The sequence below is a fragment of the Bombyx mandarina genome, chromosome 08, assembly GCF_030267445.1.
Source record: "Bombyx mandarina strain Sakado chromosome 08, ASM3026744v2".
In the NCBI taxonomy this organism is placed as follows: Eukaryota; Metazoa; Arthropoda; class Insecta; order Lepidoptera; family Bombycidae; genus Bombyx; species Bombyx mandarina.
In genome coordinates this window covers 3,316,230-3,334,596 of record NC_143215.1, presented here as the reverse complement: position 1 = coordinate 3,334,596, position 18,367 = coordinate 3,316,230, and the positions used below count along the sequence as shown (strand labels likewise).

General features: G+C 36.2%; 2 protein-coding genes across 12 annotated transcripts in view; one reads left to right on the top strand and one right to left on the bottom strand.

Annotated features, from left to right (window-relative positions):
* Window positions 1-5,912, top strand: part of Ypel (Yippee-like) — a 174,021-nt gene extending 168,109 nt beyond the window's left edge. For 10 of the 11 annotated variants that reach the window (XM_089729467.1, XM_089729459.1, XM_089729469.1 and 7 more), the window contains one exon: window positions 1,817-2,972. In XM_089729467.1, the coding sequence (XP_089585593.1) occupies window positions 1,817-1,906 (90 nt within the window). In that variant the 3' untranslated portion in view covers window positions 1,907-2,972. Of the gene's footprint in view, window positions 1-1,816 lie in introns of all 11 variants that reach the window. The other variant, XM_089729458.1, reaches the window with a different exon arrangement.
* A 1,396-nt stretch (window positions 5,913-7,308) lies between these two features.
* On the bottom strand, window positions 7,309-18,252 carry LOC149502438 (uncharacterized). The gene is made up of 9 exons (XM_089729426.1): window positions 17,565-18,252; window positions 17,067-17,338; window positions 16,154-16,267; window positions 15,086-15,232; window positions 14,220-14,367; window positions 13,242-13,344; window positions 11,923-12,049; window positions 9,819-9,888; window positions 7,309-9,184 (listed from the first exon to the last, which is right to left on the bottom strand). Exons 1-9 carry the CDS (start codon window positions 17,874-17,876, stop codon window positions 8,813-8,815), a joined length of 1,665 nt encoding a protein of 554 aa, XP_089585552.1. The 5' UTR covers window positions 17,877-18,252; the 3' UTR covers window positions 7,309-8,812.
* Window positions 18,253-18,367: the final 115 nt, after the last annotated feature.

Genomic DNA, 18,367 nt, shown 5'->3' with positions numbered 1-18,367 from the left:
ACAAGGGCGGATCCAGGGGGGGTCATGGGGGTCATGACCCCCCCCCCCTGAGCTGGTTCCAGGACCTAGGTGGACCACATATTGAACATAATGATTTTAGGACCACGGTTATGGAATATAAATAAGCTGCCTCATTCCGGGTGTGATAGTGCTTCTCTCGATTTCTTCAAGAGAAGATGACAATATGTACGTGTATATGTACAAGTTATTATGTGTTAAGTTTTTCAAGTGTACAATAAAGAATAAATATTTTTAAGTACAGTACTTACGTACATTAATAAAATACCTACTTTTTACTTGTATCTATTGTTATCAAAATTAAATTATAAGTTCTTGACTTGACTATGACTATGTGACCCCCTCCTGGCACCAAAGCTGGATCCGCCCTTGCTTGCGTATTGGGTCTTGGTCTTATTTAAACGGTCTTGATATTGTTATAGTTCTTTAGTTCCATTTAGTCTTGGTCTTGCTAGTCTATGGTAGATCAAGACCAATTTTGAATATCACTAGTATATTAATACTACAGTTTCTCATTTAACAATTATTCTCATTAAATACTATATGTATGTTTTTTAAGACCTCTATATCTTTCTAATGAAGATGTAGGTCTAAAATATCTAACTGATGACTGATGATTAAATGACTACAACAGTGACATATATCACTGTCGTATATCATCTGATCAATCAACCTGAACAGGTCAGGTCTTTGTTTGTTTATTGTCTAATTAGTATTATATGTATTAATTAATGCAATGTTTTCGTGAACTCCTGACTTGTTAGCCAATATATTGATAAGGTGAACTTAGACTTGAGGTTGATGTATAAGGACAGTATTTAGATCCATTTAGAGATATATTATTGCTGGTGTATGGTTGGTGGTGTGGTATTATATTACTGGTGGTAGGACCTTTTGTGAGTCCGCACGGGTAGGTACTACCACCCTGCCCATTTCTGCCGTAAAGCAGTAATGCGTTTCGGTTTGAAGGGTGAGGAAGCCGTTGAAACTATACTGAGACCTTACAACTCATCTCAAGGTGGGTGGCGGCATTTACGTTGTAGATGTCTATGGGCTCCAGTAACCACTTAACACCTGGTGGGCTGTGAGCTCGTCCACCGACCCAGCAATAAAAAATATATTATATAACACAATGAGAACACTTTAAAAATTTATATTTAATTTACGTGTTTCATTGAAATTAATTAGTTCCACAAAAATCTTTGATTGTGCCTTAAAAAATTACTACCATCGACATTTTTTGGGCTGAATTACAAAATAAATCGTGCAATATTACGGAAATGTTCACATTCTCCACCCTGATCTCGTATTGCGAATGACAAAATAAAGCGTCCCAATATAAAAAAATAATAAAAGCTCTAAGAAAGTTACGAGCTGTGTTTTTTTTTTCCTAACTAAGCTGAGAGCCTTGAGAGGCTATATCAGCGTAACCTTAACTAGTAGATGAGCTCACGGGGCTCAAACCTGACGACGTTGCTAACACGAACCCTAGCAAGAGCCGTGCTTCGCAGAATCTACCACCGGATCGGAAACGCGACCCACTGGGAAGATCCGGCGAGAAACTCAGTGGGCTGTGTCTGAAGGTTAATTTACTCGTCGAGCCCTTTGTCGCAAGCGACGGGTTCGACCAGAACAATGACCGGTGCTAGAGGTGCCTAAAAGCACCGTTAGTGGATCGGGAGGATCCGAAATGACGTGTTTGGGGCGACGTCGACTGCTTTGCCATTCTGTCCGCAGGATCGGGAATGTTAGTTGTGTAAGATAAACTCTCTATATATTATTTTCGTTTCATTTCCAGGAGCACGCCTTCGAATCGAGCCAGAAATACAAGGAGGGCAAGTTCATAATAGAACTGGCTCACATGGTGAAGGAGAACGGTTGGGATTAGTAGACGTTGGCCACGCGAACTGCGGGACTAATAGTGATGTGATAACGGTGGCGGAAGCTGTACTGGCGCTCTAAAACTCGGGCGATGGCGGCCCCTAGTACGGAGGTCGGATAAGTGATATACACCGTGAGTGTTCCTCGGGCGCTCGTGACGTCACCGCGAGTCGATGCATCGCTACACATACAGAGACAAATATTTTTTTCGAAATCGATTATTAATGACGCGACGCACCGACTCGAGGTGAGTCCGGACTCACTGGCAGCCCTCGACTCGCGCTTCAGCTTAAGCACCGCCAGTCAACTTAATGTAATAGTTATGTGTAAGCGATCGATCTCAACGGCCCCACGCGGGGCAAAATGGGCTTAGGATTTATTGTTAATGTTTATTAGTGAGTGCGCGCGCCACCGCGGCACCATGTAACTCGTCTTAGGTTTTATACTGTATTAAGTAGCGTCGTACCGCATTAAGAGAACACTAATACTTTCTCTTGTCCCCTTTTAACCTGTGATAAGTATGTTAGTATGTAGAAACGTGAATTTCTTGAATGATTTCTCGTCAAGAACTTTGCTCAGAGAGTCGACATTTTGTATGTTCCTATGATTTCAGCTGTACGATTCTCCTAATTTTTTTTTTTTCGTCAATTAAACTAGTCTGAGAATGTCCAGCGGTTTCGGTTTTCTTTTGTATTTCCGCACCCGATTAGCGAATTTTGTTGGTTATTTTTTTAGTGCTCTTGCAATACAGCTGACTGACAATAGGAATCATATATTTGACACCTGTCAAAGTGCACTCGCTGCCCGTAATTGGAGGGAAACGCAAGTTTAGTGCACATCGACGTAAGGCAGTTTTATTATTCATTTATTGTTTCCGCGTAATGAAACGTAACCTTGTTTAGTACATAATAATATACTTTAATCTTCATTTTAGCTTATATTATATCATTGTAAGTTAACGACATTTTGTTTCGAATAACTGTGCCTGTCTGTATTATGTCTAAAAAAAAAATCAAAAACCTGATTTAATGAACTTTGTTTTTTTTTAAATGAATAAAAAAATATTGACGCTATGACTTTTTAATGTATTTTTAGTTCACTGTTTAATCTTATTCTCCTTAAAAAAATAAACATTAATCTCATTGTTTTATTACGTGTCAACATGTCACCTGTCAATTGTGTATTTGACGTGTCACCCTTTTAATTGTATACCTATTCTGTTGTTAAGATTCCGAAATAAAACATGTATATGTACATACATATAATGCACTTTAATAATATGACGTCCGTTTTGATTCGGTACAATTTCTGGTATTGTAATTTTTAAAATTCAATAACAAAGATATTTAATCGAGCATTGATAACTGCCACTAGTGATACGTACGTTAACAATTATTAAATATATAAAATAGCTAAACGCTCTTAACTCGTATATCATGTGTGTGCTTCTGCAGAATTATATTCAAGCATATATTATGTAGTTCCAGTTGTTACGTACAGAAGAACTTCTGTGTAAATTATTCTTTAGTAAATTCTAGATTAAAAGACCTGCAAGAACTTGCTACTCTAGAATTAACTAAGCAAATGCAAGAAGAAAATGTATGTGCAATTTCATGTTTCTTCGAGTTGACGTGTAATGAACCATTTTATTAACCGTTTGATATCTGTGCAATTCGACAAATGGAATGAAAAAAAAAAAACACTTTACATATAGCTTCTTGAATTCTTCCAATGAAGTCTCAATAAATTCAATTCATCTCATTCAATTCGACTCCATTCAGTTTCAGTTTTCAAACGCTTAGTTATATGGTCTACATTCCCTTAGCCTGTCTTATTGGACATATCAAATAAAGAAAAAGAAAATATCACGTGCATTTTTCATATTAATACATTTTTTGTACTTATTTTCATTGACCTATATAATTATTTCATGATCTTTCATGTAATATTTCTATCGAAAAAGGGAAACTGAATGTGATTAACACCTAATTTTATATTTGATGAGTTTTTGGCGGGAACGCGTGGAGCGAAATTGTGCGAATTGTTTTATCATCGTTTTCAGGCTTAAACGTGTAAGAACGGTAATTTATTAACTGTTTAACATCAGTGAATGTGCATAATTGTAGGATAATGAAACAATCGCTTTTCGAGTTCTTTCAAAAAAGTCCATTTAACTCTATAAATAATCAATACTATACTGAGACTTTATTTCAACCCATCTCATCTCATCTCGTTTCATTTTATTTCATCCAAATTGATTCCAGTTTCAGACAATTCTACTTCATCTCATTTGATCTATATCATTTTTTCATATAACAGACTATATAAAAGATTAGGCTGTTTATTGTGATACATTTGCCTTTCGTGTTGGGAAATGGAACTACCACTATAGGTAATAATAATATTTAATTGAATATTTTTATGTTGAAGCACACCTGTTCTAATAATTACACTATTGTATATTAGATTGCTACTATTAGATTTACGAATTGTACAATTAATGAGGAAGTTGGATTAAAACACGGATAATGACTGTTGTCTTAATTACATTACCGAAACGGTAGAATAACAATAAAAAAAATTGGAACAATAACCTCCTTTGTAAATTTTCACTGAAACATAAGTACTCTGATCACGGTTTAGCAAATACGGACCCGTTCAACCTAATTAACATTATCTGTTGCGCCTTTTTTTTGTGAACAATAATCTACTGTGATTTACGTTTTCTAAGAATGCAAAACATGAATGTTATTATTTGATGGACTTTAATTTTTTTTTACTTTGCCTATAAATATATCTAAGAATTCCTATTTCGCTAAGGTTCCTTAACTTAAAATATCCCACAACACAAAAACTAGCCTCAAAATTCGATCAGGTTCGTACATTTTTTTTTAATGTTAAATTCCTTGTTGGTTACGGAGTCCCATAGAATGATCCTGAAAATAGCTATGCTCGGTTGTGTTTTAAGAGAATTGTGACACGTCCTTAATTTGAACAAACTTTACTATTAGCCTGGATATGCCAAATCTGCTTTTCTACGCGATTTGTCATTATGCCATCTATATTATATACCACGACAATTTAATTTCTATTATATCCATAGTACGTAATGTACTGAATTTTAGTGATTGGCCATTTTTCTTTTAGTAGTTGTGTTTCGATTGTAATGAAAAGGTGATTAATTTAGCCATCAATATTAGAATTGCCTGTTGAAATTATTTTTAAATAATATTCTTTCAATTGGATTGTCAATAAGCCATTTGCCGTATAGTCATAGTCGATATTTGGGGCGCTGTTAGTAAACGTTTGATATTGTTAGTGACAGGCGCCGTTTAGATCCGCTTACTGGTCTAAACGGTCGGAGAACTGTGTATTTACTGAAAATTTATTTTTGTTTTTTTACGTTCGTTACAATTTCGTGCATAATCCGTGTTCCATTCCAAGTTTACAACAACGACTGACTTGCACGTAACGCTGTTCATGTTTGTCAAGTAGATGCGATTTGCGATAAGTCAGTCGAACTGCGAATACAATGTTTCGTATCCCGATCAAATACGTATTTGTATTAATAGTATTTTCAGGTAAATAAATGTAGATCACTGCTGAATGTGTGACCGTTACGAAAATTTAAATGAGTCATTTCACGATCCACAAGTGACGTTTATTGGCACCGCGGGAAAGAGACAATCTGTTGGTTTCGTTTTTGTATAACGTTGTCTCGCTCGCTCCCTTGAGTGTCGCGTTTGCCGCCTTATCGACTTGAAATACGTTTATTAATTTCAATGCTTAAAATAGAAAGTCAAATACGTGTTTCGATCGGACATGAATTCGCATTGAAAATGTTTTGTGTAATCGTAATATTGTTATCATAGTGTTAAGGGCTGCACAATGTTCAGTGAAAATTGAGGCTAAGATAGAAACGACCCCGTTTTAATATATGTATGTATGTATGTATATTTAAAAAAAAAGTGATAAAATCATGTACAAGGCCGAATGAATCTTTAAAAACGAAAGGATTTTTTTTTTCACATCCCCAGGTCATATTCGAATATCGAATAAAACCGGTATCGATTTTATATTTTTAAGTTACCTTTGGAGTTTGTTCGAAAATTCAAAAAAATTATATTTTCATTATTCAGAACACTTTCAAAATCAATGGAAGGGAGTACCGCAGTAGTTTTTATCACTCTTAGACCTAAGGCAGTTTGTCGTGACACAAGAAAATGTTCAATATATCTCGACGTTAGTGAGAAAATCATAATATTGCTAGATTATCCGTGATGCATAAAGTATTTTTCTACTCGGTCGTTTAGGGACGCTATTAGATATTTTTGGACCATTATTAATGTAAACGAAATCAGTATTCGTGGTGTGAACGTTAGCTTAGACGCAGATCGATTCGATCCTGTATTAGTGAGAATGCGCTTGTCCGGCTGTACAATGCACCCGGTCATAGTCACGCTGTTTCTAAGAGATTGTTTTGGAATACTCAATACCGATAAGTCGTTCAGTGATTCTCATATCACGCAATAAAATGACGAATAAAAAAAACTTCTATTTTACCTAAATATATTTATCTCTTTGTGCTAGATTAAAATATATGTAACATTATCTATGAGCCTATTCATTCTATTAATTACTTATGGATATAGAAGCCACACGGGAATAAAATAAGATGTTTATTCTAACTAAAGCAATAAATGGATAGATAAGGTTTTTGACGTGCCATGAGAATCACTTCGTTACGTTCCTATTTGTAAACTCTTTACACTCAAAGACAAACTTTTTTCTATGACCAAGATATTATGTCATATTAAAATAATTATGACGTTTCTATTGTTTTGATTATTTTTCTGTACCACCATCTTGCTTTATCTATATGACGAAAAGGAATGCATATCTATAAATCTCTTAGAAATACAACGGGAGCAAGTGTCTGTTTGATCGAGTTGAGGCTACAATGAGAATTGAAATGAAAAATGATTCATTCAATGTAAATTGAAATCGATTTTAAAAACGCTAAATAAATTTCCGCCTTATTTGAATATCGATTCAACTCGACAACCCGAGCTTGTGACCGTTTAAGGCATGGAGTGTTGTCTATGGACCGACGTGGGCTGACATATAAATTAAATGAAAAAAGAAAAACGGTGCATTTCATTAAAATACTTGTATATTTCGCATATTAAAAAAAATTTAAGGTATCCCGGTAGTTTATCAAGAAGCCGCTTAATATTTTTGTATTTTTACTAGTATGTAATGAATTAAAAACAAAAAAAATACAAAAAAAAAATATATATATATATATAATAAAACTTCGTGGTGTCTTCTAACGATTGTGTATGCATTATGCTATAGATGAGTATTTCGTAAACATTTGTTTGGAATAATAAATGCGTAATAAAACACTTTTTCGTATTAAAAAAAAAATGGGCATTTTATTTTTACATTTTTTATTAACAATATACATACTATTACTTTACTCAGACATTAATCAGAGTCCCCTATATATTTGGAAAAATAATTTACAATGGTTCATTCATAGCGATTCATCAATCAAGATATTTGGAACAATGATAATAATTTTAGAATTAAACGAATACATCTAAATCGCTAGAATTTGTGAATAAATGCAGAATAAATTCAGAAATTAACATTTGAAGCTCCAACTTACTCTGCGGGTCTGAATAGGATGACCATTTTAACAACACAATCAGTAGTACCTCAAAGAAGACCCAACGTGGTCGCTCTGACAAATAAAATCTTACTAGAATATTTTTTCAATTACACAATGTAAACAAATTTATTACGTTAAAAAAATTTAAAAAACATTCAAAAATACGTAAAACTAAAGAAAAACTATCGACGACTAAGCGAAGTTCTGTTTTTCTAATTTAGTTGGTCGATAAATAAATTATATATTTTTTTAATTTAAATCTCTTTAAGTTCAAGGCAACGATCTTGGACAGCCTCGACAAGTCGTTGTCAGCCTGGTGGTCTGTCTGTGCTCATCATTACTCAATAATGCTATATTACGTGTATCGGTGACCGCTAATTTCCTCGTATATACTCCCTTGGAAAAACATTCCAAAAAAGTCTGAGAAAGCATTCACTTACAAAACAAATATACCAAAACATTATTTCATTAGTGCAAGTATATTAAGAACAAATAATATCTATATTTTTTTAAACAGTACAAATCATGACCAAGATGATCCGAGGTGACAACAAATAAAGTTAAATTAAACAGAATGACTTCACCGTGCTTTGTCGATGCACGCAATGTAACACAAGCCGGTAGACGCGAGGTCAACGCCCCGACGTCAACGCTTTATATTGCTGGTCGGCCGAACTTACTAGAACTTACTAGTCTATTATCAAAGGTGGCAATCTGTGCATTTGGACAAAAAAATGTTATTGATAAGTCAATACAGATTGATTTGAATATAATCGTCTACTTCAAAGAATACGGTTCAAAACCTGCATTAAATAAAGGTTAATACTTAACCTGTTATTTATCTAAGATGTCGTTCAGAAGGGTTTTGTGACTGCCAATGGAATACAAAGTCAATACTTCGTTTTTCTGATTTACCAATAATTGTCCAAAAGTCACATTGCCGGCTTTGATAATAGTCGACTCAATTATATAAGTTAAGCTTAATTACCGTCCGGGTACTACCCCTGTTCCGGTACTTACAGGCTACATTGCTATTGAATAAGCTATATTACTTCAGTACATGGCTTTAAGGGTCATCGTCTTTATCAAACTCAAAAAACGTCGCAAACATAGACGATACGTTTTACGTAAATTCTTCAACAATTAAATCCTAAGTACAATTGAACTTTTAAGACGATGTTTTCGTGACATCAAGCAGCGCGTTCTTACAAAACGAAATCAAACGAAAACCCGAAGCTAGATAACATCGCTGAAGGATCCCTGTAGGGTCTTCAGGGAGTCTCCGTTTTTGATGACGAACACTTGGGTTTTGTCGCCGCCGGTGTCCAAGTTTTTCAGGAAGTCGATCATCTCGTCCCTGGACAGAGTCTCCGGGATCACGATCTCTTCCCCGGCGATGTACTCTTGGTCGGGCGCGGGCGGCGGCGGCTGGCGGGCGGGTGCGGGGGGCGGGGCGCCGGCGGGCGCGGGGGGCGGAGCGCCGGTGGGTGCGGGGGTCGGGGCGCCGCTGCCACCGAACGCCACGGACTCCACGTCCTTCTTGAGCATCACCTTCGCGACCTGCTTCATTTCGGACTCCGATAGCGTCGGCAGCTTCTTGAAGAACATCTGGAAGATTATAATCGATTAGAGAAAATTCTAGAATTACGTTTTTACTAAAAACAAAAAAATAGGTTTATATACGTTTAAGATTCTAGTTATTGCTTAGATGGGTGGTTACTGGAGCCCATGGACATCTACAACGTAAATACAACGTAAAAACGTCACCCACTATGAGATATGAGTTCTAAGGTGTCAGTATAGTTACAACGGCTGCCCCACCCTTCAAACCGAAACGCATTACTGCTTCACGGCAGAAATAGGCAGGGCGGTGGTACTTACCGTGCGGATTCGCAAGAGGTCCGACCAACACTAATATTAGTTAAAGTTAAAGAACTCGCACTGAGCACACTGTTTGCTAATTGTAAGTTTTTTAACATTCTCGGTAGCGTAAAAGTTAACTCAAATTTGTATGAAGTTGGAACAGCGCCCCTAGCGGCAAACGAAGGGAAACTGTTCCAGCTCCATACAAATTTGAGTTAACTTTTACGCGATCGAGAACGTTAAAAAACTCGCACTAAGCGCACTGATGTCTCGGCGCAGGCGGCGACACTCACGCGGCGGACAGTGACACGTAACCGCTAACACTGTAGTTGAAGTTTGTGTAACGTTAGACTAAATCTAGTCGTTCGTGAGTACTCACTTTACGCGTCATGATGTTGAGTCCGTGTTCGCTCATCATGTGCGTCTTCAGCAGAGACATGCGGGGGAACCTGCAACACGCGTCAACTAGTTATCATATATATGTAATGTGTTTTGTAATGAAACAAAGAACCAAGCTGTTGCTCTGCAAACAGTTTATTATTATTATTATTATTTTATTAACTTATTTCTACACTTACAATTATTATAATTACATTCGAACCCGCAAAGAGAAACAACATTGAAAGCTATTGCTTCAATATGTAGACCTTTTTTTAAATCTGCAAGTTTTTTTTAATCTATTAAGAAAGCACGTTATATTTTTAAATGTCCAAAGCCAGAGATCAAATCCAATTATAGAATGAACATAGCTTCCACCATAGATAATACTATTATGATAGTCGAAGCTAATGCGCGGGAAATTTAAATGTAAGTAATGAAGGGCCAAGAGAGCTTCATTTACATATATATATCTATACTAATATATAAATCTACAGCGGTTTTTACGGATGTTCCATTATAACTAATGAACCATGCATCCGATTGACTTGAAACTTGGTATCCACGTAGAAAATACATGTATTTAATGAATAGGCTATGATATGAGTGTTGGACACAATAATAATGACAATAAATAATAATATTAATTTTAAATGTCCAGCGAAGCGGGCGAGTATGGCTAGTAATAAATAAGTATATGAAGACGAAGAAAGCGTCATGTCTAAAACTGAGGTTTAGAGGATACGTTATACATATACAACACAAGTTCCTTTAGAAAATATTTGAAATTAATCAATATATTATGTATTTAATATTTCTTTCGAGTTTTAAATAAATCTCCAATGTGTCGATTTTTAAAAACAAAAAAAGGTCATTTAAGGTTTTATTTATTTATTGTAATCCTGTTTTCCAATTCTAAATAGAAAATTATTTCACAACACACACACTCCTTATTACAATGAACGCTCTATTTTATAATTTCCGTCAGCCCTGCTGTATTGATATTGCGACTTTTTGGCGGAAACGCGAAGATCAAAGTTGTGTTTGAATTGTTTTATTTTGTTAATTTAGTGTTTCTTCAGGTTTAAACGTGTAATAACGGTGGTTTATTAACCGTTTAGTACCTGTGAAAGTGCTAGAATAGTGAAACAACAAATGTCCACGTAAATAACCACCATCTTACTGAGTCTTTACTTTATTCAATCTCGTCTCGTTTTATTTAAATTAATCCCAATTAATTAAAAGTCTCAAATTAATTAACTTCATGTAATTTCTCTTTATATCACTTTACATGTAACATAATATAAAAAAGCTGACGTCGCTTGCAGCTGAAAGTAAGTATTGTACTTTTTGACGAAACATGTTGCTGATAACTCTATTTCTGTAATCTGACGAAGCGTGTTGCGGATAATAACATGTACTTTTAGGTTATTTAGGAATATTAAGTTCTTTTTTTTTATATAATAAAATATAATATAATAAAAAATAAGTCTTGGTTTAAAGGTCTCGTGTTGCCAGGGCATAAAATATAATTAGACATTCCATATGAAACCGGAACTCCTTGTCCAAAAGCGCATGAGCGGCTAAATTCTCATTTGAGGAAATACATGATATATATTTTTTTGTTACGCAAATTACATGAAAATTTTAATATTTCGATTTATACTTAAGGATCGTAGGAACATTACTAAATAAAATAGAATGTATCAACAAAAGGTTTCAAACAACGGTTCACTGAATAGTAGGTAGTGTTGAGACAAAATTTAAATTCAAATCTAAACGATTGCTACTGATCTCTGGAAGTCTTTACTGGTAACCATGCGTGGGATCCAGCCAGTTCGAATATGTATCAATACATATAGAGAATTAACAAACAAATAAACAAACATTGCCGTGTCTGTTTCGTCATAGATCTGTGTTCTTAGTGCGAGTTTTTTATTGTCGATAACGTAAAAGTTACAAATTTGTATGGAGTTGGAACGTTTGCCTGCGGTTGCCGCTAGGGGCGCTGTTCCAACTCCATACAGATGTGAGTTAACTTTTACGCTATCGAGAACTTTAACTCGCACTTAATAAGGTGTAGACAGTGGACGGCGGTGGGGTACCTCTTGGGGCAGACGGGGCAGGCGCAGGGCGGGGGCAGGTTCCGGTGCACGCGGTCGATGTGCAGCTGCAGCGCCGCCTTCTGCGCGTACCGACGGTCGCACAGGTGACACCCGAACTTGCGATACGCTACACACATGTACATACTTACAATTAATATATGTGTCGTGGATAATGACTTAAGTATTAACAAGACATTGTTTTGATTATTATTTTAAATGGTAAAATTTTGTTTTGATAAATATCAGAAAAATGTAGGGTAGACGCTGTAACGCCAAAGTATGAAATGGCGGTACGTGGACAGAGTCGGGTCAGTCAGACTGGTTTTAGTGACACGCGGACCGTCAGTACGGATCGCTCCGCGCGTACGTTATCCGCGTATGTCGTTTTAGTATCATCCTGACCGCCGCGGTGTACAGACGCGAGCAATGCATCCAACGTGGCGAGCGTTATTAGTTATTGTCCTATATTACACAAGAAAAAAAATTTTGAAGCGAAAAAGGAAACTATATGTTCACCCTTTAATAGAGCAGAGAGCCGTCGCGGGTGAATTCGTCACGTTATACGGCAATTCGAGGGCTGACGAAACAAAATTCTCTAACAACTTTCGTATTTTTTTATTATTTTTTTATTGCCTTTGTAGGCAGACGGGCATACGGCCCACCTGATGGTGAGTGGTTACCGTCGCCCATGGACTTCAGCAATGCCAGGGGCAGAGCCAAGCCGCTGCCTTCCGCTTAATACTCTCCACAAGCCTCGTTTGAAGAAGGACATGTCATAGCGCTCGGGAAACACCGTGGAGGGGAGCTCATTCCATAGCCGGATGGAACGTGGCAAAAAAGACCTCTGGAAACGCACTGTGGATGACCGCAGTGGCTCCAGGTAGTATGGATGAACTCTACTCCGGTGGCGGGCGGTGCGATGGTAAAAACGTATGTCGTATGCAGGTCGTATGTCGACTAGACGTTTTGACGAACTACTGTCAAAGACAAGAAATAAAATAATCTGTCTAATATCATTACCGGATTACCCTGTCATTGTAAAAATTCTTTGTTATGAGTTTCAATAATTATTGTTCAAAAGGTTTTATTAACTTTTAAAACTCAGTTCCACCGAATACTAATGATGACTGAACTGCCACTCAGCCATCTCGGCGCCGTTAAAAGTAATTTCTGGTTCAAAGCATAGTGCATTCTTGTAGAAGGAAGGACGGAAGGAAGAGTAGGATAGACAGATTACAATGCTATTGCGATTTACACCTTATGTTCCAAGGTGCTATGACTTGACAAAATTACTATTGCAAAGAAAAAAATGCTCTCACGTTTGTGTGTATCCAAGTGAGGTATCAGAGCTTCTTTGATCTTGAACGCGCGGCCGCAGTGATCGCAAATGTACTGAACGTCTAAATGTTTCTTCTCGTGGCGCTGTAGACACAATGTAGACAATGTAGACATATACAAGCAAAATCAGTCGAGACTTGTTGCCAACCTTCTAATGATATGAAGTTATCAAACAAGTATGTTTATTAGCTCCAATAGCATTGGAGTAATAACTATTTGAAATTGAGATCACCCTCTAATGCACAGAACTCTAATCATCATTATCCTGCCCTTCTCCCAGTCACCTGGGGTCGGCGCAACATGGTTTCTCTTTCCATACTCCTCTATCATATACCATTTCTTCGTTCACTACCCTTTTACCTATATCGTCTTTAACGCAATCCATGCGTTTTTTCTTAGGTCTACCTCTTCCTCTGTATACTTCCACATTCATAGTTAGCATTCTCTTACCAACCTAATTTTCATTTCGTCTCATCACATGTCCATACCATCCCAAACGCGCACTTTCAGCTTCTGTGCATAGAATTCTATTGACCATTATTAGAATAAGAAATAGTTAAATAATTATATTAAATTTACTCTAGTTCGACTTGAGTTTTGCATGAAAGATTTTTGAAGTGAAACTTCTTTAGGCGCGTTGAGATTAAAATTTAACTTGCGACAGATTCGTTACGGTTAGAGAGAAAAGATACAATTTAGGAAGAGCGAGAGTGAGAAAATAGACAGAGCGTCTCGCGAACCACTCGACCATGGAGAGAGGGAAAGGACAAAGCGAGCTCTTATGTACACAGTATTCCCTATTACAAGAGAAATTTGATTTAATTATGAAAAAATGAAGTAAACCACGATACTACTATTAGAAGTTTCACTTTTTTCACGTGCACCAAGTTACACGCGCACCATTTTATTGCATAAAGCAGATCTAGCTTTTAGGTTCTCGTTTCAAGAAATTCACTTACAGATAAAGCGGTAGGCGACGTGTACGCAGCCGGACAAGTCTTACACCGGTACGGTCTCAAGCCCTTGTGGAGATTCATGTGCGAATCTAATGTCTTCTGAACTGTGAACGTTGCTGAGCATTCGCTGCATTGGAACTTCTTGTTGGACCTGAAGGAAATTAAATTTTTAACATCATATAGACAGTGCAGCCAAGGAATGTCTGTGGAATCTTGTTGTTGTAAAAGAATCGCTTCCGAAACAAAAGGGTTAATAACAGACTTCGTTAACTTAAAATCAATTTTAAAATACGGAACACAAAGTATTCTTATTCAATTGTCTCAGTAGAAAAAAGGGAAAAAGCTTGGGTTTAATGGCTGCGTTAAATTTTTGTATAAAAAAAAATTTGCAAATGTCACAGTATGAACAAAAATGATAAGTGCTTATGGGCTAAAGTCATTGACAATTTAAAATAGGAATTGACAGTATTATAGTTCATTTACGATGGTATTTAATAGATTGTAGGTAAAAACTAAAGTCTCACCTATTTCAGAGCTGTGAGGACTTATTCAATGTTGCCAAGCGAAATGAAGGGACAAATCATGGACAAATCTCTTAACCAATATGAGATCAAACTTTGGTTTAGATTGAAGTAGCGGTAATTCCACTGTAACGGTACAAATAATACAAATTGGTTCATCACAAACTAGCCGGTGGGGACTCACAGTCATATCATATCCTACCATCAGTAATTATTAAGTTATAGAGTTAAGGACATAGTAGGAGTATATAGGAGCAAAGTTCCCATACTTATTGTCTCTAATACAGATAGAACAAACAGATCTTGTTAGAGCCCGTGGACGTACAAGACTTTTCACTTATGACTTACTTGAAAACTCTTGGTGGTTTATTCTTGTAATGGTTTATGTAAGGACGACTTCGAGCCTTATTACCAAGGAGCGAAGCTCGCGCTTTCAACACTATGGTAGCGTCTGAAGATATACATCGCTTCTCGTGTTTATATAGGTTTGTTTTGCTGGAAATCAAATATATAATTAGGGGTATCAAGGGCAAGCAATGGTATATACACAATGAGCTGTTGAGATTGTCAATAAGTCGCAATTAATTATAAGTGTGTTTGTGGTTCGTTTTTCTCGTTGTAGTCTTTAATTCAAGTCAGAGACCACATTATTATTGGTATTAACAGTGCCGGATTAAGCATATAGCAAGAGTAGCAATTGCTACGGGCCCCGCGCGAACGGGGGCTCCGCATATTTAAACCCACTTATCTCTGCCCGAGCTTAATTTTTTGAGTGACTTATTAAGAAAAAGTTGTTTGTATAAACGTGTAGAATTTCAATCAGCCTGATAATCAGCTCTACAAAAAGTCTGACGTATGCAAGCACTCTTACCCGACACAGTGTTTTTTTACCACTTTATATTTAAGAACCCATAGTAGATCACGGGCTCTTTGAAATAATTCGCTACAGGCCCCGCGCTTGCTTAATCCAGCACTGGGTATTAATGGTAACTAGAACTCATGGTATATAACACGTAAACAGGATAGCATGATTATTTTATGGTAGCACTGTTTAGATTTTTTTTTTTTAATGAAAGGTCAACATTCACGGTCAGCTTGGTTTTGTGGTTACTAAAACCTATAGACATCATAATATAAGTACCACTTTGTTAGTGTAATATAGTCTCCATGGATGATGCAAAGGCTGCTTCAAAGAACACAAGACTTTTCAGGACAGGATGTTGGTACCTATTCTTGCAGGTTTACAGCATACCCTATTACCAGAAAATTTGCAAATTTATGAATTTAATCAAGTAAAGTATCCTTCTGTTATTGTAATATAGGATTCAATCTTACTGGTTGCTTCGAAATTGTCAAGGTAATGCTGAAATAAAATCAAATATTTTATTTTAAACAATCAATTACAATTTCTCTTACCTCCTGAAATCCACACCGCAAGCAAAGCAGATTAGGTATCTCTGGCCGTGTTTCTCTTGATAATGTCTCTCGGCAGCTGGCAAGGATTCCGACAAACAATTGCAAAGTGTGCACCTAGAAGAACAAATAAGTATCTTAAAATAATAAATATCACTTCACTATTGAATATTGCCTCAGTAGACATTATTGCAAGGCATTAAACAATACCTGGTTTTACTGGTGGTAGGACCTCTTGTGAGTCCGCACGAGTAGGTACCACCACGCTGCTTATTTCTGCTGTGAAGCAGTAATGCGCTTCAGTTTGAAGGGTGGGGCAGCCGTTGTAACTATACTTGAGACCTTAGAACTTATATTTCAAGGTGGGTCGCGCATTCACGTTGTAGATGTCTATGGGCTCCAGTAACCACTTAACACCAGGTGGGCTGTGAGCTCGTCCACCCATTAACCAAAAAAAAAAAAAAAAATACCTCTGACTAGTATTAGTGATCTAAACATTTTTGTGAATAAGACATGATTAGAACTATTCTGGACAACAAAGGGATCTCTTGTCTTAATGAACTGATACCTCATACCCTGATAGCTAAATTACTTTAAAAATCCAAAATTTTTTTTGTTATTGATACAAAATACTTTAGCAAAGTATAAATTGCTAAATTTAAAAACTTTGCAGTTAGTTATGTACATCATAACAGATGTCAATAGTCCTTTTTGCGGGTCAATATCATTCCTCTTGGGAATCCTTACTCTAGTAGCTTAGAAAACTTATTTCAAAATATTAGGTATGTATAGACTGTGAATACAGTGAATTTTAAAAATTGTGCAATTTGTTTAATATCATTTGCCCTACAACTGTAGAACACCTCAGTAACCATTGCCCCGTTTTTACTAACTTAATTTTAAAATTACTACTCACTCTCTGTAATTTCCATTTTTAACAAAGCTACCTTTCGGTGGCTTCGGTGGTTTAGTGCCCCTCATAATCTCACTGACAGCATTCACCAACTTTTTGGTGTTCTTTCTCAACTCAGGATACTGCTCCCTTAGTTCGTTTACAAAAGACTTCTGTTCATCAGGCCTCAGTAAGCTTCTACGTTGTCCCCTACCTAATTTTATATCGATGTCATTTGGTGGTAGATATTCTTCATCATCATATAAGTATTCTACATCCTCAAATGGTTCAGAATCCTAAAAGTCAAAATAAACAATATTTGTTTGTTACTTACAAATAATTCATATATATTTGGAAATTATTAAATTATTTGTAAAACTGCAAATTTATATTAAGAGTGAACCAGTAAGAGTGAATTCTTGATATTGCTTATTTGTATTCTACTTTGAAAATAAGAGTTGTAATTTCACTATTGGAACTTGTAGCTCATGGCTTAAATAGTGGAAAATTATTTAACTTCACCTGTTCTTGATGACCATAGTCATCGTCATTGTTTTCATCATCATTAAAGTTTTCATAATCCTCATTTTCAGTTTTTATATCACAGTAGTCATAATCAATCTGACTCCATGTGTCCTCCTCTTCCGCAGGTTCAATTTTAATGTCGATGAAATGACCGTGTTTCGCTGCAGTTTCTATCATATTCTCAACATCACACTCCTCTTCTATATTTTTTTCAAATTTATTTACAATCTCTTCATACCCGTCTCTGGGTTCATCTTCAACGATAACCAAGACCATGTCGTCTTCAGTTTTAATATCAGCTTCGTCCATTTTTATTGTGTAAAATTTGAACACGTACTTAACTTGGCATTCAGACACAGTAATTTTGTTTTGTTAATAATGCTTTTGGGGTTCCACCAGAACAGTAAAATTGTTTAAATTTCGTTGCAATTTCCAAAGATGCAAAGGTATCAAAGCCTAACAACCCATTACGAAATTTTGATTATCACTCTTGTAGCGGATACTGTTCAGAAAGGTTATGTAAATCACAGATGAACAATCGGCTTCCAGGCTCAAAATATATTGCAGAAAATCTCAATTGTGTCGTTTAAAAACGAGGAAATAAATTAATTTCATAACTTTGCACTTGTGCTCACTTTACTCTTTGCTCTATCCTAAAAACGCTCCAAGACGTTGTCATGGTGTCAATAAATTCTCATTGGTTTACATCATTGCTTTAGTCTCTGGTTTGAGACTTTTGGCGGGAATGTGAGGTAATAGTTTTCTATAATTAATGTTCCATCGGGTTTGAACTTAAAATA

Excerpts from the sequence above, each read along its gene's own strand:
- LOC149502438 (XM_089729426.1), bottom strand. The coding sequence starts at position 17,876 with ATGGACGAAGCTGATATTAAAACTGAAGACGACATGGTCTTGGTTATC. Across the intron at positions 17,339-17,564 it reads ACTATGGTCATCAAGAACAG|GATTCTGAACCATTTGAGGA; the intron begins GTGAAGTTAAAT and ends TTTGACTTTTAG. Across the intron at positions 9,185-9,818 it reads TCAACATCATGACGCGTAAA|ATGTTCTTCAAGAAGCTGCC; the intron begins GTGAGTACTCAC and ends ATAATCTTCCAG.